At 49.9% G+C, this 27,470-nt stretch overlaps 1 protein-coding gene across 1 annotated transcript in view; it reads right to left on the reverse strand.

The window, feature by feature from the left end:
- Positions 1–4,598: 4,598 nt before the first annotated feature.
- LOC147106643 (immunoglobulin superfamily member 22-like) overlaps positions 4,599–27,470 on the reverse strand; it is a 144,516-nt gene continuing 121,644 nt past the window's right edge. Inside the window, exons 23-24 of the mRNA XM_086007661.1 lie at positions 10,281–10,607; positions 4,599–6,817 (exon numbers count right to left, since the gene is read on the reverse strand). Of these exons, the coding sequence (XP_085863787.1) occupies positions 6,750–6,817; positions 10,281–10,607 (395 nt within the window). The 3' untranslated portion in view covers positions 4,599–6,749. The remainder of the gene's footprint in view (positions 6,818–10,280; positions 10,608–27,470) is intronic.

Raw genomic sequence — 27,470 nt, forward strand, 5'->3', positions numbered from 1 at the left:
CATGGACACGAACGCAGTCACGCTGAAACTGCCACAGTTCTGGGAACAACAACCAGACGCCTGGTTCATCCAGGCTGAAGCCCAGTTCGCCATTCGGAACATCAACGCGGATCAGACCCGTTATTATTACGTGGTCTCCGCCCTCGACAGCGCAACTGCATCCCGGATCATCAGCCTCATCGGTAGTCCTCCTACTGACAGCAAGTATGATGCAATTAAGGCGCGGTTGCTTCAGGTTTTCGGGCTATCAAAGTCGGAGCGTGCTCGCCGGCTCATCACGCTGCCCGGCCTCGGGGACTCCAAACCGTCCGAGCTCATGAGCCAAATGCTCACGCTCTTGGGTGCTGAACCGGAATGTTTCATCTTCCGGGAGCTTTTCCTCTATCAACTGCCTGAACAGGTTCAGGCTGCCCTGGCCAGCTCCGACATTACTGACTGCGCCAAGCTTGTGGCTGAAGCTGATAAGATTTTCACGGTTACCCAGCAGTGCTGCGCGGCAACGAGGCGCCCACCCCCCCACGGACGCGGTCCCGGTTTCTCCTACAGCGGGCTGGTGCTCCGACCACACCCGTTTTGGCGCGAAAGCATGATGCTGCCGTTGCCCCTGCAGTTTTTCGCCAAAAAAAGCAAGAAGGCGCAGGCGGCGTCCCTGGCGACGGATGACCAAATCTAACAGGCGTTCCGCGGTGGCGATGGCCGTCGGTTCTATGGGGAAACTCTTCTATATCACCGATTCCCTCTCGGGCCGCCGTTTCCTTTGTGACACCGGGGCGCAGTGTAGCATTCTACCTGCGTCGAAGCTCGACACGCAGACTGGGAACCTCGCTTTATCCCTCGTAGTGGCTAATGGCGCAGCTATTCGAACGTTCCGAAAGCAGCGGGTCGAAGTCTGTTTCAGCGGTCAGCGCTTCTTTTGGGATTTCGTCACGGCTACAGTCTCACAGCTTATCCTAGGGGCAGATTTTCTGTGTGCCAACAGCCTGCTAGTCGATGTCCGACACCGCCGGCTGATCAACGCGGCCACCTTCCACTCGATTCCGTGCTTCCACGGTACCTCCGTGGCGCGTTCCATTGCCTGTGCTTTCCCTCCTCCAGATGACTTCACGCGGCTCCTCAGGGAGTTTCCGGAGCTGACAAGGCCCACCTTCTCCTCTTCAGTGACGAAACATGGTGTTGAACATCACATCACCACTACTGGCTCCCCGGTTTATGCGCGGGCTAGAAGGCTCGAACCCGGCAAGCTTGCAGCTGCGAAGGCGGAGTTCGCCACAATGGAGCGGCTCGGCATCATTAGGCGATCGAACAGTCCCTGGTCTTCGCCTCTCCACATCGTGCTGAAACCAGGCGGCGGCTAGCGGCCATGCGGTGACTACCGACGCCACCACTCCAGATCGGTACCCGATCCCGCATATCCAGGACTTCTCGGCCCACTTGGCGGGAAATACTATCTTCTCTAAAGTCGACCTCGTCCGTGGATATCACCAGGTTCCAGTGCACCCACAAGACGTCCCGAAAACCGCTGTCATCACCCCTTTTGGCCTCTTTGAGTTCCTGCGGATGCCGTTTGGCTTAAAGAACGCAGCACAGGTGTTCCAGCGTTTAATGGACTCCGTTCTTCGGGACCTGTGTTTCCTTTTCGTCTACCTTGACGACATACTCATCGCCAGTGCCAGCAAGGAGGAGCACATCTCCCATTTGCGTTCCCTCTTTACGCGCCTCAGCCAACACGGTTTAATCATCAACCCGGCCAAGTGCCAGTTCGGCCTGCAACAAATCGACTTCCTGGGACACCGCATAACATCGGAGGGCGCCGTCCCTTTGGCGACGAAGGTTGAGGCGGTTACTTCTTTCCCGCGGCCGTCGACAGTCAAGGCCTTGCAGGAGTTCCTGGGGATGGTCAACTTCTACCACCGTTTCGTCCCCAAGGCGGCTCAACTCATGCAACCCTTGTTCGCGGCCCTCAAGGGCAAGTCCGGTAAAGACCCAATCAGCTGGACAGCTGAAATGATCCAGGCATTCGGCGACACCAAGAACGCTTTGGCCAACGCAACCATACTAGCACACCCACTTCCAGGTGCTACTATCACCCTTACCACCGACGCATCAGACTACGCCATCGGTGCGGTGCAAGAACAATGGGTCAACGGCACGTGGCAACTGCTGGCGTTTTTCAGCCATCAATTGCGAACAAATTTTAAAAAGTACAGCACCTTCGATAGGGAACTACTGGCCCTTTTCCTCGCCATTCACCATTTCCGGGTTTTATTGGAGGGGCGCCCCTTCACGGCTTTTGTCGACCACAAACCCCTTACGTTCGCCATGGCCAAGACCACCGAACCGTGGTCCGCTCGTCAACAACGTCACTTGACGTTCATTTCCGAATTTACTACGGACATTCAACATGTGTCTGGTAAGGACAACCTGGTGGCAGATTGCCTCTCCCGTGCGACGGTCCACGCGGTGCACCTGGGAATCAACTACGCCCTCATGGCGGCAGATCAGGTTTCGGATTCGGAGGTCCAATCGTATCGAACCATTCCCTCCAGCTTCCAAGTGACCGACGTCGTCTTCCAGGACGTAGGTGCCACGCTCCTTTGCGACGTTTCCATGGGAGTTCCTCGTCCCATAGTGCCAGTCGCATGGCGCCGGAGGGTTTTTGATGCCATACACGGGTTGTCGCACCCAGGGATGAAGGCTTTGCAACGGCTTACGTCAGCCAAGTTCATCTGGAAGGGGATGCACATCGATGTCCATGACTGGGCTAATACCTGCGTCGTATGCCAGAAGGCCAAAGTCCAGCATCATGTCAAGGCTCCAGTGGCTGTGTTCACTGTTCCAGAGCGTCGTTTCGACCACGTGCATGTGGACCTCGTGGGGCCGCTTCCGCCTTCTCAGGGTTATACTCATCTCCTTACCATAGTGGACCGCACCACTAGGTGGCCAGAGGCAATTCCTTTGGTTTCCACCACGTCGGCAGACGTCGCTAGAGCTTTCATCTCCTGTTGGGTCGCCTGTTTCGGAGTACCGGCGGACATCTCCTCTGACCGCGGGCCACAATTTTCCTCGGATCTTTGGAACGCTGTGGCTCAGGGGCTCGGTACCAAGCTTCATTGCACCACCGCCTATCATCCGCAGGCAAACGGCCTTTGCGAGCGATTCCACAGGTCGCTTAAAGCCTCTCTTCGGGCCAGTCTTCAAGGCGCAGGATGGGTGGACAGACTCCCATGGGTCCTGTTGGGTCTCCGTACAGTGCCCAAAGACGATCTACAATCGTCTTCGACTGAACTCGTCTATGGCCAGCCACTCCGTGTACCAGGAGATTTCCTCCCTTCTCCCACAGAGCCATGGTCCGCCTCCCGGCAACTCATTCGCCACCAAGAAGCGGCCAGGTGCTTTGCCCCGATCCCTACGTCCAATCACGGTTTGCAGACCTCCTACGTGCCACTGGGACTGAAGACTCCGGAGTATGAATTCATCCGACACGACGCTCACCGGGATCCGCTCAAGCCTCCTTACACTGGTCCTTTCCGCGTCATCGAACCGGGTGACAAATCCTTTTTGGTCGACGTCGGAGGGAAACCGGATCACATCTCGGTGGATCACTTGAAGCCGGCTCACCTGGACCTGGACCACCCTGTCGTAGTTGCTCAACCACCCAAACGTGGCCGACCGCCCGTGGCCGCCGCACCTGATCAACCAAAGCCGCCTGACAACCCGTCTGCACTCGCCGCGCCTGCTCAGCCACCACCGACTGCCAACGCGTCCACCGGTCGTCAACTTCCTGTACCAGGGTATCGAAGTCGATCGGACAGGCTCATCAGGCCTCCTCCTCGCCTCACCTTTTCTGTTAAAGATAATTCTGGGGGGGCGCATGTGGCGGAGCCACCAAAGGACTCAGAGCGGTTGTACATAATTCCTTTAACAGCAATGTCGTTACTGTCTGTGCCTGTACCTTTAATTACACTGTTACACTGTTTGACTGTACAATGCCAGTTACCTTTACAGCACGTGATGACGTCATGCCGTTAGTCACGTGATGCCCCAACGGCGGGAAGAACGTCATGACGTCACTCTCCTGATCAGGGGATCAGTCCTCGTGGAGCCCTCAAGGAGAATAGACCTGTTATTGATGTGTCCTAGCAGTTTCCAGTTTAAACTCGTTTGTTTTCATTAAAGTTCATTAATTTAATTACCTGAGTCGAACTCAGTCTTTTTGATAGGAACCTCTGTTCCTACACCTCCTTATTTGCCTCATTTTCATCCATGTGATCCAGTACTAAGAGCAATGGCCCTTAACCTTGGTTTCTCACCTAAACAATGGGGCAGGTAGTTTGGTGGTTCAAGCCTTCACTCCATTGAATTCCTGGTATTTGATTTGCTATTTCTCTAAAGTAGAATAGATGAAGATCTCTCCTCTCTCTGAGATAGGGTTCAATTGTCTCAGATCAGAGCAGTAGCAGCCAGTCGCTTAACCAGTCACAGGGCTGAAGTGCAGCTTATGAGGTCTGACTAAGAGACATTTTATGGACAATGTATGGAACTGTGCTAAAGATAGATTCAGCTACATTGGAGATAAACACAAATAAACACTCACAAAGGAAAGGGATAACAATGATTTATTTTTCATTTTCATTAAATCAGGTCTGTTTTCCAGCTTCAGTGACCAGCAGGTATCTAAAATTGTTGTCTAATGATAGCAAATCTACAGGGAAAAACACAGCCTAAAGTAGGAGAAAATGCTTAACGACATCGAATCAGGTCAGTGTCATATCCCATTGAAGTCCCTAGATATCTTACCATAATTCCGGAAACTACAGACCCATTTGTCTAGATCAGGATGTTGAAAAGAATAGCAAACTTTACAGAGATTTTAATTTGTGTAAGGGGCCACAAGGAGACAATGTAAAGAATGGTAAGAGGGGTTCCAATGGCATCTGCTCTCTACAATGCTCTGGGGTTCCCCATCTCCATAATAACTCACTGTCGACGCAGTAATTGAGATTCCCTTCATGGAAATAGAGGAGGCCAAGATTTAATTGTTTCTGTACAGTCAGCCAATTAGTTGACTTCAATAATGAAGCTATGGGCAGAACTTTCAACGTTGGCCCAATGTTGTAAAATGGGCGGTAGCAGACCGGCCGCCTGTTATACATCCCACCATGACATTAATGGAAACAAAAAATCATGCAGGTTTTACAATGGGCAGCCGATCCACCAGCCCCTGTTATACACCTCTGCTGACGTTGAAAGCTCCGCCCTTTGTTTTATTGCCCAATACTCCACTTTGGAGAACCTCCAACAGAAAATGGGCCTTAATCAGGATCAAGAGGATTGTCTACTATGCAATTTCAAGACCAGATTCTAAAGTCCTTCAACAGGTGCCCAAATTTCCAGACAACCTGGAGGAAAGGGGATGGAGGGGTCATAGCTGAAGTGAATGGACAACGATAGTGAGCAAACCTATCTTTTTCTTTTCATTTATTGTCTAACTTAAACAGAAGCACTTGACTGAAGCATGAGTATCACTGGGAAAGCAAAAGTAATTGCATGCTTTTTCTACCTGTAGTTCAAACAGACATAAATGGTTACCATCAGCACTGTGTCTATGCCTTCCTACCGAAGAGCACTAACAAAAGCACGTGACACAGTTCCTTCACACCGGTCTGCAAAGGACTACCACAGAAACAACATAACAGGCTACGGCTGAGCTCTGTAGAACAAGATTGCCCATCTGATGCCAATTGTCTCAGATGCTACAGGAAACAAACAGTGGCCAGAAATGCAACAGGTGCTATCCATAGAGATATTCTGATTGGTTGAAGGTGGGTGACTTCACCATGTCTGGTAAGCAATAGTTTTCCACAGATTAATTTAATAATAAGTCATATTCTGTACTTAATTTCTTATGTTGTTGGAGTTTATCACAGTAGGATTTTAACATTGTGTTTCTATTTGTAATTTTGAACAGATTTTAAAAATCATCCAACTATATCTTCCAGTCACTGCTGGTGGAGACAGTGGTTTTCTGTTATGCAAATCTTTCTGGGAAGGATGGAATTTTTGTTGCCATTTGTGCCCTCCAGCATTCCAACAAAACTTTCTGGATAATTATTGCTCAAAAACAAGAGCTATTTATCCAATGTTTAATATTTATTTAATTCATAAAGTTTTTCAGTGCACTGGCACAAATTTTGTCATCCTTCCCAGAATGCAAAGCAGGACAGAGCGAGAAAGTTATCCCTCACCAGTAGTGGTGAAGAGATGCAATATTACTGGTGAATTTCTCTACCACGGTGAGTCTTTTGTCACTTGATAGAGAATTTTGGGAATAAACTATTTTTCCTGCAAGCGTCTCAATTTTACATTTAAGAAGCTATAACTAGCTACTAAGTTATGTATTTCATCTCAGTTTTAAAACATGGTGTCACCTTAGACCAAAATATATAATAGAAATTATGCTCATAAGTAACATGCAGCTTTTCGACCATTACTGTCTCAGGAATTAGCTCCTTCAGAAAGTCACAGAGGTTAAATATTGACATGGATGATGAGCACAGTCTTGTCCCTAGCTCTGAAAGTGATTCAAGGACATTAAAAGACAATCAGCAGACAGTTTGGAAATGATGCACATTCATCCAATTCATTATGTCCAACAAAAATTGCTTCTCTGATAGTAAGCTCGATCTTCACAATGGCAGCAAATGGGTAGTCTCAATCTACACCGGTCTTCGCTGAGGCACAGTCTGAACTCACATGATATGCTTACTCCTACGTAGATTTTCTCCAACAGTATTCTGGATGATGGTAACTCCTTTTTCTGTAAAACAGCAGAGTCAGAATTTAATTCTTGCTTCATTCTCTCTTTACCTCCCTCTCTTTCATGTCTATCTCTGATTCATTCTTTTTCTTTTTCTCTCTCTCTATCTCTAACTCATTTTATTTTTTCTTTCTCTGTCTCTGTTGATTCATTCTATTCTGTTAATAAAAATGGAGAAATCAGAGGTGAGAAAGGCCATTGGAGCTTATCCTTTGAGTATATTAACTCCCCTGTCATGGAAGCTAATTGTATTTTGTACAATACCAATATTTTTGTTTCTATTTACTTGTATATTAGATTATTCCAAAGATTTATTACTCTTTGACTAAAATCTTTCCTGATATCTATTCCAAATGTGCTTTCAATTCATTCCTATTTATGTTCTCTGTTCCTACTTTCCTGGCTAATTTTGAAGTGATAAGCGGGATTTATCTTATCTATTCCATTTTCAATGAGGCCCTGTTTAACCACCTTCTCTTCAAGCCCTCATACTCACTAATATTGTCAATGACTCCATTTTCTCAGACAACGTTCTGATCTCCACATTATAAAAAGATCATAGAGGCATTGGAGAAGGTTCAAAAAAGATTTACTAGAACAATACCAGAACGGAGAGGTTATACCTATCAGTGAAGATTGAACAGGCTGAGGCTCTTTTCTCCAGAAAAGAGAAGATTGAGGGGTGACCTGATAGAGGTCTTTAAGATTATGAAAGGGTTTGTTAGGGTAGATGTAGAGAAGACGTTTCCACTTGCGGGTGAGACCAGAACTCGGGGCCATAAATATAAAATAGTAATTAATATCTCCAATAGGAATTTAGGAGAATTTATCTAGAGGGTGGTTAGAATGTGGAACTCACTACCACAAGGAGTAGTTGAGGCGAATAGTATAGCTGCATTTAAGGGGAAGCTAGATAAGCACACGAGGGAGAAATGATTCGAAGGATATGTTGATGGGGTTAGATGAAGAAGGGTGGAAGGAGGCTCGTGTGGAGCATAAAGACCAGCATGGAGCTATTGGGCCGAATGGCCTGTTCAGTGCTGTAAATTCTTTGCAGTAAATAATGTAATGTCCCTCTCCCTTTCAAAACCAATGACATTATACACTCCTCAAAAAAACTCACCCTTCACCCAACTGCCCACTCCAATTCCCACCTTTTCTTCTCAGATCCTTGGATGTGTCATTGCCTCCCATTCAGAGCCCAATTCTCCCCAAACTCCTTGTTTGGATCCTGCCAGATGTCACATTAAATGCCCGTGAGCTGTGGGAGGAGAGATGGTTTGGGTGCTTAAAGCAAGAGGGCGTCTGGTTTCAATGTGGTGGCAGTGACAGAAAGAGAATTTCAGTCACTATGTAGGATTTATTAAAAGGGTCTCTCTCCAGCTGCTAACATCTCACAACACAACTATGTCCCCACTAATGCCGCTTCCCCACGTATCAACCAGTGTCTCAACCAGACTCAAGCCAACTTCAAGGTCAGGAGCTGGGGCTCAGTCACAGTGGGAGAGAGCAGCAGGTTGATCCAGTTTTGGTCTGGGTGGGCGGGAATCACTTAAAGAGATGATGGGAAAATGTATGTAATTATTTTCTACATGATTGTGGTTGTTGAGGCCAATCTTCGCAGCCACAGGAATCACTGCAGGACTTCCTCAAGGAAATGTCCTCGACCCAAACATCTTCAGCTTCAATGACCTTCCCTCTGTCGTAAGGTCAGGAGTGGGGCTATTCGCTGACAACTCCACTCACAACTCCCCCAATAATGAAGCAGCCTATGGCAGGACCTGGATAAAATCCAAGCTTGGACTGATGTGGCAGGTAACATTTGTACCACATAAGTACCAGATAAGTACCAGATAATGACAATCTCCAACAAGAAGTTAAAACAATGATGTCCCCTGACCTTCAACAGCACCATCACTGGGTTTTCCCACCATCAACATCTTGGAGGTCACCTCTGACCATAATCATAATTGGAGCAGCCATATCAATACAATGGCAACAAGAGCAGGGCAGCGGCTGGGTATTATGGGACCAGTGGCTCCCCCTTGTGATCCCTCAAAGCCTTTCTACAATCCAGAAGGCACAAGTCAAGAATGTGATGGAATACACACCACTCACCTGGGTGAGTGCAGCTGCACCAACACTCGTGAAGCATGACAACATCCAAGACAGAGCAGTTCACTTGATTGATGTCCCTGCTACTGAACTTAATATCCACCCTACGTGCATCCATCTACAGGATGCACTGCAGCATCTCAGCAAGTTTACTTTAACAGCAACTTCCTCCCCCGTGACCTACTACTGAAAAGGACAAGAGCAGCAATGCCGTAGGAACACCATCACCTCCAACTTCCCCTCCAAGTCACCCTACCCTGACTTCCTTCGTCATTCCTCAGAATTCCTGACCTAACACTATCATGGGAGCACGTTGACCATAAGGACTGCAACGATTCAAAAGAAGGCTCACCATTACCTTTTAAGGGCAATTACAGATGAGCAATAATTGTGGCTTTGCCAGCAACACCCACATTCTGAGCAGGTTAAGCCTTAGAAGGAACTGCAGGGGTAGGGTTGAGTCAGATCAGGCTGACGAAGGGAGCATAGGGCATAGGTTAGTCCATTAAAGGAGTTTAGGGTCTGTATCGCAACACTGAAGAGAGCACGTGGAGTGGTTTATTGGAATTTCCATAGAGGCGTTGAAACCAAAATAAAGAGGTGAGAGTCTTGGTGTGATTGGCCTAGACTCCCAATCAGGGCAACAAGGGTCATAGGAGATGCATGCCCCAATGAGAAATGTTTGACAAGAAAAAGGGTGGGGTGAAATTGGAGCCTCTTATCCTACAAAATCAACAGAGGTATAGTGTGTGCAGTGCTGGGCGATTTAACCTATTTATGAGAGAACTCATTTAGCATATATGGTTTATGTCTCTCGGTACATCCATTACGGTTACTCAGAGTCTCAGCAACAGGCTGAAAGGAAGCATTAATATTTTCTCTCTCTCGAGTTTTCTCCCCTCCTCTCTTGAAGGTGCAGGCTCATGCTGTGGTACAGTTCCATAGATGACCTCAGCCTACTGGTACTTTACCTGTTCTTCAATGTGAGGCTAAATATTAAGCGTCAACAAGCCATTCATCTGTGGGAGACATCAGATCTGAGCCTGATCCTGGATTTATCCAACATCCATGCATGTGCACTTTCCAGCAGGGATCACTGAATACTGATCAGGATTAGAGTATCCTGGATGTTTTTTTCCCCTTCCCTTGCCCTGGGGAACTGAGGCCAATTGTAGTGCCCCTACAGCATGAACCCCTTGACTCAGCACAGATCGGGGATTTAACCTAGAATTTTTTGGTCTGCATAGCTCAGTACTGCACTGAATCGGCAGGAGTCCCAGTGCTGGTCTATAGCTATAATAATTTAGACGTGAATGTCTGTCTTTAATCACCGTAAGCAGTAACTTACCAAGGACAGTCACCTTGCAGGAGCACTTCACCTTCCCCAGGGAATTTTCAGCCATAATGGTGTACTCATCAGCATCCTTCAATTCTGCAGTGGGAATAGTTAGTGTACAGACACCGTTTGAGGATGTGTACCAATATTTGAGGTTCTCGGAGATGTGGACCTTGCCTTTATACCAGGTGATGTGCGGCCTTGGACTGCCAGTAATGGCACAACTCATGGTGCAATCGTTGCCACAGTGAACCGTATGGTCCTTCAGTGGTGTGATGAACGCAGGGGCATGGGTCCAGTCCTTCTCCTGGTATTCCTTAAATTGGAGGCTGAAACGTTCTAGTGGAAGAAAGGAAAAACTTGAAACAAGAAACAACTTGCATTTGAATAGCTCCTTATCACATCCTCAGGATATCCCAAAGTGCTTCACAACCATTGAATTCCTTTGGAGTAAAGTCACTGTTACATATGCATGGCAGCTAATTTGCATAGAGCAAGATCCCACAAACAGCAAATGAGATGAATGACCAGTTAATCTGTTTCTGTGTTATTGGTTGAGAGATGAATGTTGGCTGCTCTCCCTGCTCTTCTCTGAATAGTGCCATGGATCTTTAATATTTACCTGAATCACCAGAATATGTGGACAGAACATGTGCATCAGTTTAAAATCTCATCAAAAGGACTGCACCTCTGACAATGCAACAATCCCTTAGTACTGCAATGGAGCGTCACCATTAATTATTTGCTCAAATAAGGACAAGGGTCCATGAACATCTCCATCCTTAATGACGGCGGAGCCCAGCAAAAAACCAGGCTGAAGTGTTCGCAACCATCTTCAGCCAGAAGTGCTGAGTGGATAATTCACCTTGGCCTCCTCCTGAGGTCCCCACTATCACAGAAGTCAATCTTCAGTCAATTTGATTCACTCCATGTGATAGCAAGAAATGGCTGAAAGTTCTGGTTACAGCAAAGGCTATAGGCCCCGATAATATCCCGGCTGTCATGCTGAAGACTTGTGCTTCAGAACTAGCCTCCCCTCTAACCAAGCTGTTCCAGTACAGCGACAACGCTGGCATCTACCCGACAATCTGGAATGTTGCCCAGGTATGTCCTGTCCACAAAAAGCAGGACAAATCCAAACCAGCCAATTACCGCCCCATCAACAAAGTGATGGAAGGTGTTGTCAACAGTGCTATCAAGTGGAGTTTACTCACCAATAACCTGCTCACCAATGCTCAGTTTGGGTTCCGCATGGACCACTCGGCTCCAGACTTCATTACAGCCTTGGTCCAAAAATTGACAAAAGAGCCAAAGTCCAGAGGTGAGGTAAGAGTGACTGACCTTGACATCAAGGCAGCATTTGACCGAGTATGGCATCAAGGAGCCCTAGTAAAATTGAAGTCAATGGGAATCGGGGGGAAAACTCTCCACTGGCTGGCGTCACAACTAGCACAAAGGAAGATGGTTCTGGTTTTTGGAGGCCAATCATCTCAGCTCCAGGACATCACTGTAGGAGTTTTTCAGGGCAGTGACCAAGATCCAACCATCTCCAGCTGCTTCATCAATGACCTTCCCTCCATCATAGAGTTAGAAGTGGGGATGTTCACTGATGATTGCAGAGTGTTCAGTTCCATTCGCAACTCCTCAGGTAATGAAGCAGTCCGTGCCCACCCGCAGCAAGACCTGGACGACATTCAGGCTTGGCTTGGTAAGTGGCAAGTAACATTCGCGCCACACCAGTGCCAGGCAATGACTATCTCCAATAAGAGAGAGTCTAACCACCGCCCTTTGACATTCAACGGCATTACCATCGCCAAATCTCCCACCATCAACATCCTGGGGGGGTCACCATTGACCAGAAACTTAACTGGACCAGCCACATAAATACTGTGGCTACAAAAGCAGGTCAGAGGCTGGGTATTCTGTGGCGAGTGTCTCACCTCCTGACTCCCCAAAGCCTTTCCACCATCTACAAGGCACAAGTAAGGAGTGTGATGGAATACTCTCCACTTGCCTGGATGAGTGCAGCTCCAACAACAATCAAGAAGCTCGACACCATCCAGGACAAAGCAGCCCGCTTGATTGACACCCCATCCACCACCTTAAACATTCACTCCCTCCACCACCGGCGTACCATGGCTGCCGTGTGTACCATCTACAAGGTGCACTGCAGCAACTCGCCAAGGCTTCTTCGACAGCATCTCCCAAACCTGCGACCTCTTCCACCTAGAAGGACAAGGGCAGCAGGCGCATGGGAACCTGCAAGTTCCCCTCCAAGTCACACATAGAAACATAGAAGATAGGAGCAGGAGTAGGCCATTTGGCCCCTCGAGCCTGCTCTGCCATTTAATGAGATCATGGCTGATCATCCAAATTCAGTACCCTGTCCCTGCTTTCTCCCCATATCCCTTGATCCCTTTAGCCTTAAGAAATATATCCAACTCCTTCTTGAATATATTTAATGAATTGGCCTCAACTGCCTTCTGTGGTAGAGAATTCCGCACGTTCACCACTCGCTGGGTGAAGAAATTCCCCCCCATCTCAGTCCCAAATGGCCCATCATCCTGACTTGGAAATATATCGCTTTCCTTCATTGTCGCTGGGTCAAAATCCTGGAACTCCCTCCCTAACAGTACTGTGGGAATGCCTTCACCACACAGACTGCAGCGGTTCAAGAAGGTGGTTCACCACCACCTTCTCAAGGGCAATTAGGGTTGGGCAATAAATACCACCGACACCCACATTCCCGTGAATAAAAAAAAAAAAATTCTGTTGTGGGGATCAAGTCCACTGAGCTTCAAAACCCTGTTTATAAAACTTGTTCCTGTCCCATGATGTGTAAGCACTGATCAATTATTAAGGTTTTTAAGTAATTTTCATCAGTAGCAAAGCAGACATTAGAATGCGAGCCATGATTCCTTACTCTGTGCTGAACCTATCTCACCTCCTGTCCCACTACTATCGTACCGCCTGGATCTCTCTGACCCCACCCCTTTTCAATCTGCTATCCCACCATCCTGATCTGGCCATAACCCACCCCTTCCCACCACTCCCCACCCCACCGCCCCTGCCGCCATTCCCTCCCTGTCCAGCTCATTCTGGACACTGACCTGATAACATTTCACAGATACATCCACATACACTAATTGTTCTATGTTGTGCATTCTTCCAAATAAGGGTTGCATGGTGGCTGCAGCATCAGCACAGAGTATGGTGATAATGTGTGTAGCACAAATGAAACTGCCATTCCAGTTTTCAAAGGATGTTCATAGAAAACCAAATAATGTTTGTCCAAAACAAAGCGGGAGGAAGATGCTGCATGGAGACTCTGCACTGTCCTGTTATTTATCGCCAAAGAGATAAAGAACATCGTAGTGAAAATAAAACAAGAACAAAATCTACGTACAGATATAACAGCCCAATGTGTGCCTGGTCTGTAGGTTCCTAGGTCAGGACTGAAACAAAGTCCTTTGGAATTCTGGTCAGGCATGACACCCCGTGGTTGTCTGTGGAAAATCAATGAACTCTGTTCCTTTTCACTGTGGAAAACTTGCCCACATTATAATTTCACAAACTGGAGGTACTCACGAGACATTTTTTTTATAGGTAATTTTCACATAAACAGAGGCGAGTCTCCCCTCCCTCTAGAGCTAACTATTTTCCACACAGTATTATGTATGTATTCACCTTCAAGACCCAAGACAAAGGAAATCTTTACATAGTGTAGTTAAAGGAGTACATTTAAAATGCAGCTGGGGACAGTGCTCATGGTAAATTGCAGCATCTGCTTTGTGTCCAGTCTGTCCATGTGTGTTTTTGTGACGTTGTTGTGTTCTCTTGCATATTACATGTAAGGTTAGTGAAACTTTGCACTTTGAAATGTTGCCATTGTTTAATTTTCATATATATATATTGTAATGTATTTCTTTTAGTTACACATATATCTGGCAGAGAACTCAAAAACAAGCCTAGAAAAAGAGTTAGTGGCCCAGAAATTCAGGTCTCCATGGGTGAGTACGCACGGGGTACTCACCCGTTGGCCCAATGGAAGTGCCGGTTTCCTGCATGCACTGCGCATGCGCGGGAAACCAGCACTTCCGTTCCCCTGAAAGAAGGGGTTCAGAGGTCGAACGCGTGTGCAGGAGAGGCAGTGTGTGTGCATCAAACTTACTTTTTTTTGCAGGTTTCTCCGGGAGGGTAAGTCTCCAGAAGTTACACATTTAAAAAGCAGTCGTAAGGCCTGCTTTTTACAAGGTAAGTGGTGAATTAATTAAAATTAAAACATTTTTTCCACAGGTTTATTATTTTTAAATACTTTAAAGAAAGGTAAGTTTATTTTTAGCCTCGTTAGAAAATAAAATTATTTTTTTCAAAAATGTAAATTATTGTTTAAAATAGTTATTTCATGTAATTTATAGTTTAATTAAAAAATGTGATTTAAAAAAAAATGTATTTGAAGATTTAGTGATGTTTTGGGGCCCGTAGTATTTCTAGGTTTTGACAACTCTTCCTGACAAACTTATGAATGAAGCATTCCCTGCTCCGATTGGCTCCCCATGGCCCACGTGATCCCAGGGGACGCATCGAACTAACTGCGCCCCTGCGATGCGCAAGCACTGCACGCCGGCAGTTCGATCAGGCCCAGGATCGGAATGCCACGCGGGCCCACAGCACAACGGCTTACACCCGCGGAAAGCCGCCGACCCGAATTTCTGGGCCATATGAGACTGTGGAAGTCTGTCCATCTGACAATAAATGTAAAGAACTCCTGTGAACATCTCTTAAGGAACTTTTGAAATAATTTATATTTTGTATTCTTCCTCAACATAGAAGATAGGAGCAGGAGTAGGCCATTTGTCCCCTCGAGCCTGCTCCGCCATTTAATAAGATCATGGCTGATCATCCAAATTCAGAACATCCTTCCTCAGATAAGGCGACCAAAACTGCACACAATACTCAAGGTGTGGTCTCACCAAGGCCCTGTACAACTGCAGCAAGACATCCTTGCTCCTGTACTTGAATCCTCTCGCTATGAAGGCCAACATACCATTTGCCTTCTTAACCGCCTGCTGCACCTGCATGCTTACCTTCAGCGACTGGTGCACAAGGACAACCAGGTCTCGTTGCACTTCCCCTTCTCCCAATCTATTGCCATTCAGATAATAATCTGCCTTCCTGCTTTTGCCACCAAAGTGGATAACCTCGCATTTATCCAGATTATACTGCATCGGCCATGCATCTGCCCAATCACCCAACCTGTCCAAATCATACTGGAGTTTCTCGGCATCCTCCTCACAGCACACACGCCCACCCAGCTTTGTGTCGTCTGCAAACTTGGAGATATTACATCTAGTTCCCTCGTCTAGATCATTAATATATATTGTGAATAGCTGGGGTCCAAGGACCGATCCCTGCGGTACCCCACTAGTCACTGCCTGCCACTCGGAGAAAGACCCGTTTATTCCAACTCTTTGCTTCCTGTTTGCCAACCAGTTCTCTATCCAAGTCAGTACCTTACCTCCAGTCCCATGTGCTTTAACTTTACACGCTAATCTCTTATGTGGGACCTTATCGAAAGCCTTCTGAAAGTCCAAATACACCACATCCACTGGTTCTCCCTTATCTATTCTACCAGTTGCATCCTCAAAAAATTCCAGCAGATTAATCAAGCACGATTTACCTTTCGTAAATCCATGTTGACTTTGTCCGATCCTGCCACTGTTTTCCAAGTGCTCAGCTATTACATCTTTTATAATGGACTCTGGCATTTTCCCCACTACCGATGTCAGGCTTACCAGTCTATAATTCCCCGTTTTCTCTCTCCAATTTTTTTAAATAGTGGGGTTACATTAGCTACCCTCCAATCCATGGGAACTGTTCCAGAGTCTATAGAATTTTGAAAGATGACCAGCAATGCATCTACTATTTCTAGGGCCACTTCCTTAAGTACCCTAGGATGTAGATTATCAGGCCCTGGGGATTTATCGGCCTTCAATCCCGTCAATTTCCCGAACACCATTTCCCTACAAATACTGATTTCATTCAGTTCCTCCCTCTCATTAGACCCTATGTTCCCTGACTGCTCTGGGAGGTTATTTGTGTCCTCCTTTGTGAAGACAGAACCAAAGTATGTATTTAATTGGTCTGCCATTTCTTTGTTCCCCATTATAAATTCCCCTGATTCTGACTGCAAGGGACCTACGCTTGACTTCACCAATCTTTTTCTCTTCACATATCTATAGAAGCGTTTACAGTCAGTTTTTATGTTCCCTGCAAGCTTTCTCTCATACTCTATTTTCCCCCTCTTAATTAATCCCTTTGTCCTCCTTTGCTGAATCCTAAACTGCTCCCTGTCCTCAGGTTTGTTGCTTTTTCTGACCAATTTATATGTCCTCTCCTTGGATCTTATACTATCCCTAATTTCCCTTGTTAGCCACGGTTGAGTCACCGTTTTTGTTTTATTTTTATGCCAAACAGGAATGAACAAATTCTGTAGTTCATCCATGCGATCTTTAAATGTTTGCCATTGCCTATCCACCATCAACCCTTTAAGTAACGTTCCCCAATCCATCCTAGCCAATTTGTGCCTCATACCATCGTAGTTTCCTTTATTTAAATTCAGGAGCCTAGTCTCTGAGTCAAATACTTCACTCTCCATCTTATGAAGAATTCTATCATTTTATGATCGCTCCGCCCCAAGGGGCCTCGCACAACAAGATTGCTAATTAATCCTTTCTCATTACATAATACCCAGTCTAAGATGGCCTGATCTCTAGTTGGTTCCTCAACATATTGGTCCATCCCGTATACACTCCAGGAATTCCTCCTCCACAGTATTGTTACTAATTTGGTTAGCCCAATCTATATGTAGATTAAAGTCACCCATGATAACTGCTGTGCCCTTATTGCACAGGTCTCTAATTTCCCGTTTAATGCCATCCCCAACCTTAGCATTACTGTTTGGGGGTCTGTATACAACTCCCACTAACATTTTCTGCTCCTTAGTATTTCTCAGCTCTACCCATACAGATTCCACATCATCAGAGATAATATCCTTCCTTACTATTGTGTTAATCTCCTCTTTAACCAGCAATGCTACCCCACCTCCTTTTCCTTTTTGCCTGTCTTTCCTGAATATTGAATACCCCTGGATGTTGAATTCCCAGCCTTGGTCACCCTGGAGCCATGTCTCTGTAATCCCAATTATTTCATATCCGTTTACATCTATTTGCGCAGCTAATTCATCCACCTTATTACGAATGCTCCTCGCATTAAGACATAAAGCCTTCAGGCTTGTTTTTTTAACACTCTTAGACCTTTTAGAATTATTATTTACTGTGGCCATGTTTGATTTACACCCTTGATTTCTCTGACTGCCACTTTTGCTTTTCTCCTTCCTGTCTTTTGCTTCTATCCTTGCTTCCCTTTCCTCTGTCTGGTCCCACCTCCCCAGAACCGGTTCCAATGTCCCAGGAATTTGAATCCCTCCCCCTTGCACCATTCCTCTAGCCACGTATTCATCTGAAATATCCTTCTATTTCTACTCTGACTAGCACATGGCACTGGTAGCAATCCTGAGATTACTACCTTTGAGGTCCTATTTTTTGATTTACCTCCTAACTCCCTACATTCAGCTTTTAGGACCTCATCCCAGTTTTTACCTATATCGTTGGTACCTATATGCACCACGACAACTGGCTGTTCACCCTCCCCCTCCAGAATGCCCTGCAGCCGCTCCGAGACATCCTTGACCCTTGCACCAGGGAGGCAACATACCATCCTGGAGTCTCGTTTGCGACCGCAGAAACGCCTATCTATTCCCCTTACAATAGAATCCCCTATCACTATAGCTCTCCCGCTCTTTTTCCTCCCGTCCTGTACAGCAGAACCACCCACGGTGCCAGGAAGTTGGCTGCTGCTGCCTTCCCCCGATCAGCCATCTCCCTCAACAATATCAAAATACTATTTCAGACCTCTAACCATAAAGGACATCTAGAAGGAACAGTAAGGCAAAATGTTGATAGTTAATACTTTAAAATTCATAGACAAACAGTTGGTGTAATCTGGCTTGTGTGCTTTAATTTTGTGATATAGATTAGATAAACCTAGAGTTTTATATTATACTAGCTGGGGGTGCCCGGCGGTGCCGAGGCTTTTTTGAGGGCATGTTGTTGTTGGAAGAGAGAGAGGGAGTGACTGGGGGGAAGAGAGAGAGGGAAAGAGAGAGAGAGAGGGAAGGAGAGAGAGAGGGAAGGAGAGAGAGAGAGAGAGAGGGAAGGAGAGAGAGAGAGAGGGGGAAGGAGAGCGAGAGAGAGAGGAAAGGAGAGAGAGAGAGAGAGAGAGAGGGGGAAGGAGAGAGAGAGAGAGAGAGAGAGAGTGTGAGGGAAGGAGAGAGAGAGACGGGGTGAGAGAGAGAGAGAGAGAGAGAGAGACGGGGAGAGAGAGAGAGAGAGAGACTGGGGGGAGGAGAGAGAGAGAGAGAGACTGGGGGGAGAAGAGAGAGAGATTGGGGGGAAGAGAGAGAGACTGGGAGTGGGAGAGAGAGAGAAAGAGAGAGAGAGAGTGAGAGAGAGAGAGAGAGTGGAAGTGAGAGAGAGAGAGAGAGTGGAAGTGAGAGAGAGAGAGAGAGAGTGGAAGTGAGAGAGAGAGAGAGACCGAGTGTGAGAGAGAGAGACTGGGAGTGTGAGAGAGAGAGATTGGGAGTGTGTGAGAAAGAGAGACTGGGAGTGAGAGAGAGAGAGAGAGACTGGGAATGTGAGAGAGAGAGAGTGAGAGTGTGTGAGAGAGAGAGAGAGACCTGGAGTGTGAGAGAGAGAGACTGGGAGTGTGTGAGAGAGAGAGAGACTGGGAGTGTGAGAGAGAGAGAGTGGGAGTGTGTGAGAGAGAGAGAGACTGGGAGTGTGAGAGACTGGGAGTGAGAGAGAGAGAGACTGGGAGTGAGAGAGAGAGACTGGGAGTGTGAGAGAGAGAGAGATTGGGAGTATGAGAGAGAGAGAGATTGGGAGTGTGAGAGAGAGAGAGATTGGGAGTGAGAGAGAGAGAGAGACTGGAAGTGTGAGAGAGAGAGATTGGGAGTGTGAGAGAGAGAGAAACTGGGAGTGAGAGAGAGAGATTGGGAGTGTGAGAGAGAGAGAGATTGGGAGTGTGAGAGAGAGAGAGATTGGGAGTGTGAGAGAGAGAGAGAGATTGGGAGTGTGAGAGAGAGAGAGATTGGGAGTGTGAGAGAGAGAGATTGGGAGTGTGTGAGAGAGAGAGAGATTGGGAGTGTGAGTGAGAGAGATTGGGAGTGTGAGAGAGAGAGATTGGGAGTGTCAGAGAGAGAGAGATTGGGAGTGTGAGAGTGAGAGATTGGGAGTGTGAGAGAGAGAGACTGGGAGTGTGTGAGAGAGAGAGATTGGGAGTGTGTGAGAGAGACTGGGAGTGTGAGAGAGAGAGAGATTGGGAGTGTGAGAGAGAGAGAGAGTTTGGGAGTGTGAGAGAGATTGGGAGTGTGAGAGAGAGAGAGATTGGGAGTGTGAGAGAGAGATTGGGAGTGTGAGAGAGAGAGAGACTGGGAGTGTGAGAGAGAGAGAGATTGGGAGTGTGAGAGAGAGAGAGACTGGAAGTGAGAGAGAGAGAGAGAGACTGGAAGTGAGAGAGAGAGAGAGAGACTGGAAGTGAGAGAGAGAGAGAGACCGAGTGTGAGAGAGAGAGACTGGGAGTGTGAGAGAGAGAGATTGGGAGTGTGTGAGAAAGAGAGACTGGGAGTGAGAGAGAGAGAGAGAGACTGGGAATGAGAGAGAGAGAGAGTGAGAGTGGGAGTGTGTGAGAGAGAGAGAGACCTGGAGTGTGAGAGAGAGAGACTGGGAGTGAGAGAGAGAGAGACTGGGAGTGTGTGAGAGAGAGAGACTGGGAGTGTGAGAGAGAGAGAGTGGGAGTGTGTGAGAGAGAGAGAGACTGGGAGTGTGAGAGAGAGAGAGATTGGGAGTGTGAGAGAGAGGGAGAGATTGGGAGTGTGAGAGAGAGAGAGAGACTGGGAGTGTGAGAGAGAGAGACTGGGAGTGAGAGAGAGATTGGGAGTGAGAGAGAGAGATTGGGAGTGTGAGAGAGAGAGAGATTGGGAGTGTGAGAGAGAGAGAGATTGGGAGTGTGAGAGAGAGAGAGATTGGGAGTGTGAGAGAGAGAGATTGGGAGTGTGAGAGAGAGAGATTGGGAGTGTGAGAGAGAGAGAGACTGGGAGTGTGAGAGAGAGATTGGGAGTGAGAGAGAGAGAGAGACTGGGAGTGTGAGAGAGAGATTGGGAGTGAGAGAGAGAGGGATTGGGAGTGAGAGACAGAGAGAGATTGGGAGTGAGAGACAGAGAGAGATTGGGAGTGTGAGAGAGAGAGAGATTGGGAGTGTGAGAGAGAGAGATTGGGAGTGTGAGAGAGAGATTGGGAGTGTGAGAGAGAGAGAGACTGGGAGTGTGAGAGAGAGAGAGATTGGGAGTGTGAGAGAGAGAGAGACTGGAAGTGAGAGAGAGAGAGAGAGACTGGAAGTGAGAGAGAGAGAGAGAGACTGGAAGTGAGAGAGAGAGAGAGAGACTGGGAGTGTGAGAGAGAGAGATTGGGAGTGTGTGAGAAAGAGAGACTGGGAGTGAGAGAGAGAGACAGAGACTGGGAATGAGAGAGAGAGAGAGTGAGAGTAGGAGTGTGTGAGAGAGAGAGAGACCTGGAGTGTGAGAGAGAGAGACTGGGAGTGAGAGAGAGAGAGACTGGGAGTGTGTGAGAGAGAGAGACTGGGAGTGTGAGAGAGAGAGAGTGGGAGTGTGTGAGAGAGAGAGAGACTGGGAGTGTGAGAGAGAGAGAGATTGGGAGTGTGAGAGAGAGGGAGAGATTGGGAGTGTGAGAGAGAGAGAGAGACTGGGAGTGTGAGAGAGAGAGACTGGGAGTGAGAGAGAGATTGGGAGTGAGAGAGAGAGATTGGGAGTGTGAGAGAGAGAGAGATTGGGAGTGTGAGAGAGAGAGAGATTGGGAGTGTGAGAGAGAGAGAGATTGGGAGTGTGAGAGAGAGAGATTGGGAGTGTGAGAGAGAGAGATTGGGAGTGTGAGAGAGAGAGATTGGGAGTGTGAGAGAGAGAGAGACTGGGAGTGTGAGAGAGAGATTGGGAGTGAGAGAGAGAGGGATTGGGAGTGAGAGACAGAGAGAGATTGGGAGTGAGAGACAGAGAGAGATTGGGAGTGTGAGAGAGAGAGAGATTGGGAGTGTGAGAGAGAGAGAGATTGGGAGTGTGAGAGAGAGAGAGAGATTGGGAGTGTGAGAGAGAGCGAGATTGGGAGTGTGAGAGTGAGAGAGATTGGGAGTGTGAGAGAGAGAGATTGGGAGTGTCAGAGAGAGAGAGATTGGGAGTGTGAGAGTGAGAGATTGGGAGTGTGAGAGAGAGAGACTGGGAGTGTGTGAGAGAGAGAGATTGGGAGTGTGTGAGAGAGACTGGGAGTGTGAGAGAGAGAGAGATTGGGAGTGAGAGAGAGAGAGTTTGGGAGTGTGAGAGAGAGAGATTGGGAGTGTGAGAGAGAGAGATTGGGAGTGTGAGAGAGAGAGATTGGGAGTGTGAGAGAGAGAGACTGGGAGTGTGAGAGAGGGAGAGATTGGGAGTGAGAGAGAGAGGGAGAGATTGGGAGTGTGAGAGAGAGAGAGATTGGGAGTGTGAGAGAGAGGGAGAGATTGGGAGTGTGAGAGAGAGAGAGAGAGACTGGGAGTGTGAGAGAGATTGGGAGTGTGAGAGAGAGAGACTGGGAGTGAGAGAGAGATTGGGAGTGTGAGAGAGAGAGAGATTGGGAGTGTGAGAGAGAGAGATTGGGAGTGTGAGAGAGAGAGAGATTGGGAGTGTGAGAGAGAGAGAGATTGGGAGTGTGAGAGAGATTGGGAGTGTGAGAGAGAGAGAGAGATTGGGAGTGTGAGAGAGAGATTGGGAGTGTGAGAGAGAGAGATTGGGAGTGAGAGAGAGAGAGAGATTGGGAGTGAGAGACAGAGAGAGATTGGGAGTGAGAGACAGAGAGAGATTGGGAGTGTGAGAGAGAGAGACTGGGAGCGTGAGAGAGAGAGAGATTGGGAGTGTGAGAGAGAGAGAGATTGGGAGTGTGAGAGAAAGAGAGACTGGGCCGCCGCGGCCGCTCACATGGCTTTGGGTCGGGCTCTGGGGCGGGGCTGTTGATGACGCGGGGAAGTTTTGTGCGCGGCGGCTCCCGGCACGGCCCGCCGCGGCCGGTCACCTGGTGGCTTTGGGTCAGGCTCTCGGGCGGCGCGGTCGACGCCGCGGGGAGCCCCGGGAACGGGCCGAAGGGGTGAAAGCCCGAGTGAGTCCCCGGGCCGCAGCCGCAAACTGAGCCGAGCCCTGAATGCCGTTGGCCGAGGTGAAGACGGTGACCTGGTCATGGAAATGAACGGCCTTCAGCAGGTTCTGGGCATTGTCTAAACAGGCGACTAAAACAAATCGATCGGCGTCCGCCTCGGGCCCAGGGGGCAGCGGCATCGTGCCGGGAATCCGCTCAAGTCAAGGCCCAGGCTTCCCGGGCTGCTAGGCCATGCCCGGCGCCCGCACAGCCGCTCGAAATGGCCGTCAAAGTAGGCGAGCCTCCGGGCGAAGGGCAGGGGATCACTTCATTTCTAACTGTTCCTAAATACAATTTAAAACTGAAATAAATTGTTCTTTTCCTTAGTTCCCTAACACACAGAAAGTGTGGGAAAAAAATCGTGAAGAATCAAGATGGCGGCCACTCACCTCAGTTCTGAATGATAAGGCCCGCCCACACACGCACCGATTGGTCAACCATCAGGTCACTGAACTGTAGGATTGGTCAATCGTCAAGTCACTCAACACTCAACTGTAGGATGGCCCGCCCGCACGCGCAATGAACCCCCCCCGTGACGCAGCGATTGGTCAACCGTTGGTCAACTGTCCGGTCGTTCGACCGCACGATTGGTCAACCTTCACGTCACTCAATGCTAATGAGCAAATGAGCAGAACATTTCCCATTTAATGAGCGGAATTTTGAAAGTTTTTTGGATACCGTGGGCACGATTTTTGTCTGACGGAAAAGTAAATACGCTTATGACCGTTCCGGAATCGTAATCTTTCTTTTGATGTAACCGTGTGTAGGTACGCTCTATAACTTTCGAATGTATAGAGAACGGACAGACAGACAGAAGAGCAATTATATATATACTAGCTAGGGGTGCCCGGCGGTGCCGAGGCTTTTTTGAGGGCATGTTGTTGTTGGAAGAGAGAGAGGGAGCGACTGGGGGGGGAAGAGAGAGAGCGACTGGGGGGGAAGAGAGAGAGCGACTGGGGGGGAAGAGAGAGAGCGACTGGGGGGGAAGAGAGAGAGCGACTGGGGGGGGGAAGAGAGAGAGCGACTTGGGGGGAAGAGAGAGAGAGCGACTGGGGGGGAAGAGAGAGAGAGCGACGGGGGGGGAAGAGAGAGAGCGACTGGGGGGGGGAAGAGAGAGAGCGACTGGGGGGGAAGAGAGAGAGCGACTGGGGGGGAAAGAGAGAGCGCGACGGGGGGAAAAGAGAGAGAGCGACTTGGGGGGAAGAGAGAGAGCGACTTGGGGGGAAGAGAGAGAGAGCGACTGGGGGGGAAGAGAGAGAGCGACTGGGGGGGAAGAGAGAGAGCGACTGGGGGGGAAGAGAGAGAGCGACTGGGGGGGAAGAGAGAGAGCGACTGGGGGGGAAGAGAGAGAGCGACTGGGGGGGAAGAGAGAGAGCGACTGGGGGGGAAGAGAGAGAGCGACTGGGGGGGAAGAGAGAGAGCGACTGGGGGGGAAGAGAGAGAGCGACTGGGGGGGAAGAGAGAGAGCGACTGGGGGAAGAGAGAGAGCGACTGGGGGAAGAGAGAGAGCGACTGGGGGGGAAGAGAGAGAGCGACTGGGGGGGAAGAGAGAGAGCGACTGGGGGGGAAGAGAGAGCGACTGGGGGGGAAGAGAGAGAGCGACTGGGGGGGAAGAGAGAGAGCGACTGGGGGGGAAGAGAGAGAGCGACTGGGGGGGAAGAGAGAGAGCGACTGGGGGGGAAGAGAGAGAGCGACTGGGGGGGAAGAGAGAGAGCGACTGGGGGGGAAGAGAGAGAGCGACTGGGGGGGAAGAGAGAGAGCGACTGGGGGGGAAGAGAGAGAGCGACTGGGGGGGAAGAGAGAGAGCGACTGGGGGGGAAGAGAGAGAGCGACTGGGGGGGAAGAGAGAGAGCGACTGGGGGGGAAGAGGGAGAGCGACTGGGGGGGAAGAGAGAGAGCGACTGGGGGGGAAGAGAGAGAGCGACTGGGGGGGAAGAGAGAGAGCGACTGGGGGGGGAAGAGAGAGAGCGACTGGGGGGGAAGAGAGAGAGCGACTGGGGGGGGAAGAGAGAGAGCGACTGGGGGGGAAGAGAGAGAGCGACTGGGGGGGAAGAGAGAGAGCGACTGGGGGGGAAGAGAGAGAGCGACTGGGGGGGAAGAGAGAGAGCGACTGGGGGGGAAGAGAGAGAGCGACTGGGGGGGAAGAGAGAGAGCGACTGGGGGGGGAAGAGAGAGAGCGACTGGGGGGGAAGAGAGAGAGCGACTGGGGGGGAAGAGAGAGAGCGACTGGGGGGGAAGAGAGAGAGCGACTGGGGGGGAAGAGAGAGAGCGACTGGGGGGGAAGAGGGAGAGCGACTGGGGGGGAAGAGAGAGAGCGACTGGGGGGGAAGAGAGAGAGCGACTGGGGGGGAAGAGAGAGAGCGACTGGGGGGGGAAGAGAGAGAGCGACTGGGGGGGAAGAGAGAGAGCGACTGGGGGGGAAGAGAGAGAGCGACTGGGGGGGGAAGAGAGAGAGCGACTGGGGGGGAAGAGAGAGGGCGACTGGGGGGGAAGAGAGAGAGCGACTGGGGGGGAAGAGAGAGAGCGACTGGGGGGGAAGAGAGAGAGCGACTGGGGGGGAAGAGAGAGAGCGACTGGGGGGGAAGAGAGAGAGCGACTGGGGGGGAAGAGAGAGAGCGACTGGGGGGGAAGAGAGAGAGCGACTGGGGGGGAAGAGCGAGAGCGACTGGGGGGGGAAGAGAGAGAGCGACTGGGGGGGAAGAGAGAGAGCGACTGGGGGGGAAGAGAGAGAGCGACTGGGGGGGAAGAGAGAGAGCGACTGGGGGGGAAGAGAGAGAGCGACTGGGGGGGAAGAGAGAGAGCGACTGGGGGGGAAGAGAGAGAGCGACTGGGGGGGAAGAGAGAGAGCGACTGGGGGGGAAGAGAGAGAGCGACTGGGGGGGAAGAGAGAGAGCGACTGGGGGGGAAGAGAGAGAGCGACTGGGGGGGAAGAGAGAGAGCGACTGGGGGGGAAGAGAGAGAGCGACTGGGGGGGAAGAGAGAGAGCGACTGGGGGGGAAGAGAGAGAGCGACTGGGGGGGAAGAGAGAGAGCGACTGGGGGGGAAGAGAGAGAGCGACTGGGGGGGAAGAGAGAGAGCGACTGGGGGGGAAGAGAGAGAGCGACTGGGGGGGAAGAGAGAGAGCGACTGGGGGGGAAGAGAGAGAGCGACTGGGGGGGAAGAGAGAGAGCGACTGGGGGGGGAAGAGAGAGAGCGACTGGGGGGGGAAGAGAGAGAGCGACTGGGGGGAAGAGAGAGCGCGACTGGGGGAGGGAGGGAAGGGGGGAGCAGGAGGGTGGAGAGGGGAGGGGGGAGGGAAGGGGGGAGGGAAGGGAGGGGGGAGAAGGTGGGGGAGGGAGGAGAGGGGGAGGGAGGAGAGGGGGAGAGGGGGGAGGGAGAGAGGAGGCAGAGGGAAGGAGAGAGAGAGAGAGAGAGGGAAGGAGAGAGAGAGGGAAGGAGAGAGAGACAGAGAGAGAGAGGGAAGGAGAGAGAGAGAGGGAAGGAGAGAGGGAAGGAGAGAGAGAGAGGGAAGGAGAGAGAGAGAGAGATTGGGAGTGTGAGAGAGAGAGATTGGGAGTGTGAGAGAGAGAGAGAGATTGGGAGTGTGAGAGAGAGATTGCGAGTGAGAGAGAGAGACTGGGAGTGTGAGAGAGAGAGAGATTGGGAGTGTGAGAGAGAGAGAGACTGGGAGTGTGAGAGAGAGAGAGAGAAAAAAACCTGGACAACGATGCAGCAAAGCTGAGCCCGAGCAGCAGCAGCAGGAACACGGAGCCTGAAGCACCACAGCAGAGCCCGAGCAGCAACCGGAGCACGGAGCCTGAAGCCGGAGAAAGGCCCGAGGAACCGGGCACCGGAGAGAAGGAGAGCGAGCAGCAACAGGAGTAGACCCAGACCGGAAGGAGCGGCCCGAGCCAGTCAAAGAGGCGAGTGGAGAGGTAGGGGTGCCGGATCGGGTCGGGACTGTTGGGCCTGGAGAGCGAGCAAGCCCGGGGCCTGAAACCCGAGAAACTCCGAGGTCGGAGAAACTCGGACAAACACCGGGCCGGGCCGGGACTGCACAGCCGAGCCGAGGGGCTGGGACCAGGGCAGAAGCCCGGAGAGAGAGCAAGCCCGGGGCCTGAAACCCGAGAAACTCCGGGGTCGGTGAAACTCGGACAAACACCGGGCCGGGACTGCACAGCCGAGCCGAGGGGCTGGGACCAGGGCAGAAGCCCGGAGAGCGAGCACGCCCGGGGCCTGAAACCGAGAAACTCCGGGGTCGGAGAAACTCGGACAAACACCGGGCCGGGACAGCACAGCCGATCCGAGAGGCTGGGACCAGGGCAGAAGCCCGGAAAGCGAGCAAGCCCGAGGCCTGAAACCCGAGAAACTCCGGGGTCGGAGAAACTCGGACAAACACCGGGCCGGGACTGCACAGCCGAGCCGAGGGGCTGGGACCAGAGCAGAAACAGCCTGAGACCGACGCGAGGAGAGAGAGGAAAACTCCGGGTCCGGAGGAAAAAAGCTTTACCTAGATCTACCTAAATTTAATTAACCTAGAAAAAGAACAACAAACCCGCGAGAAAAAAGGAAAAGAAACCCGAGAGAAACGATAAACAACCCGAACCAGGAACCTGTGAGAGAGAGAGAGAGAAACTTTTAAGAGCAGCTATATCAAAGATGAACCCCTGAAAAACTCTCAATTTTGGACCTAAAAGTGGGATAAGGTGGAACACGACACAAAAAAGAGAAAAAAAGTTATCTACCTGAGACAAAACAAACGACTACAATGAGCAGGGAAATGAAATATCCTGAGCAATGCACAAAAAATAAAGCAAAGGAAAAACACAAGGACATAACACTAAAAAGTAACCCAGAGGTCCTCTACGTTGAC

This window comes from Somniosus microcephalus, chromosome 15, assembly GCF_052327205.1.
Source record: "Somniosus microcephalus isolate GS21.2 chromosome 15, FLI_Smic_1.0, whole genome shotgun sequence".
Taxonomy (NCBI): Eukaryota; Metazoa; Chordata; class Chondrichthyes; order Squaliformes; family Somniosidae; genus Somniosus; species Somniosus microcephalus.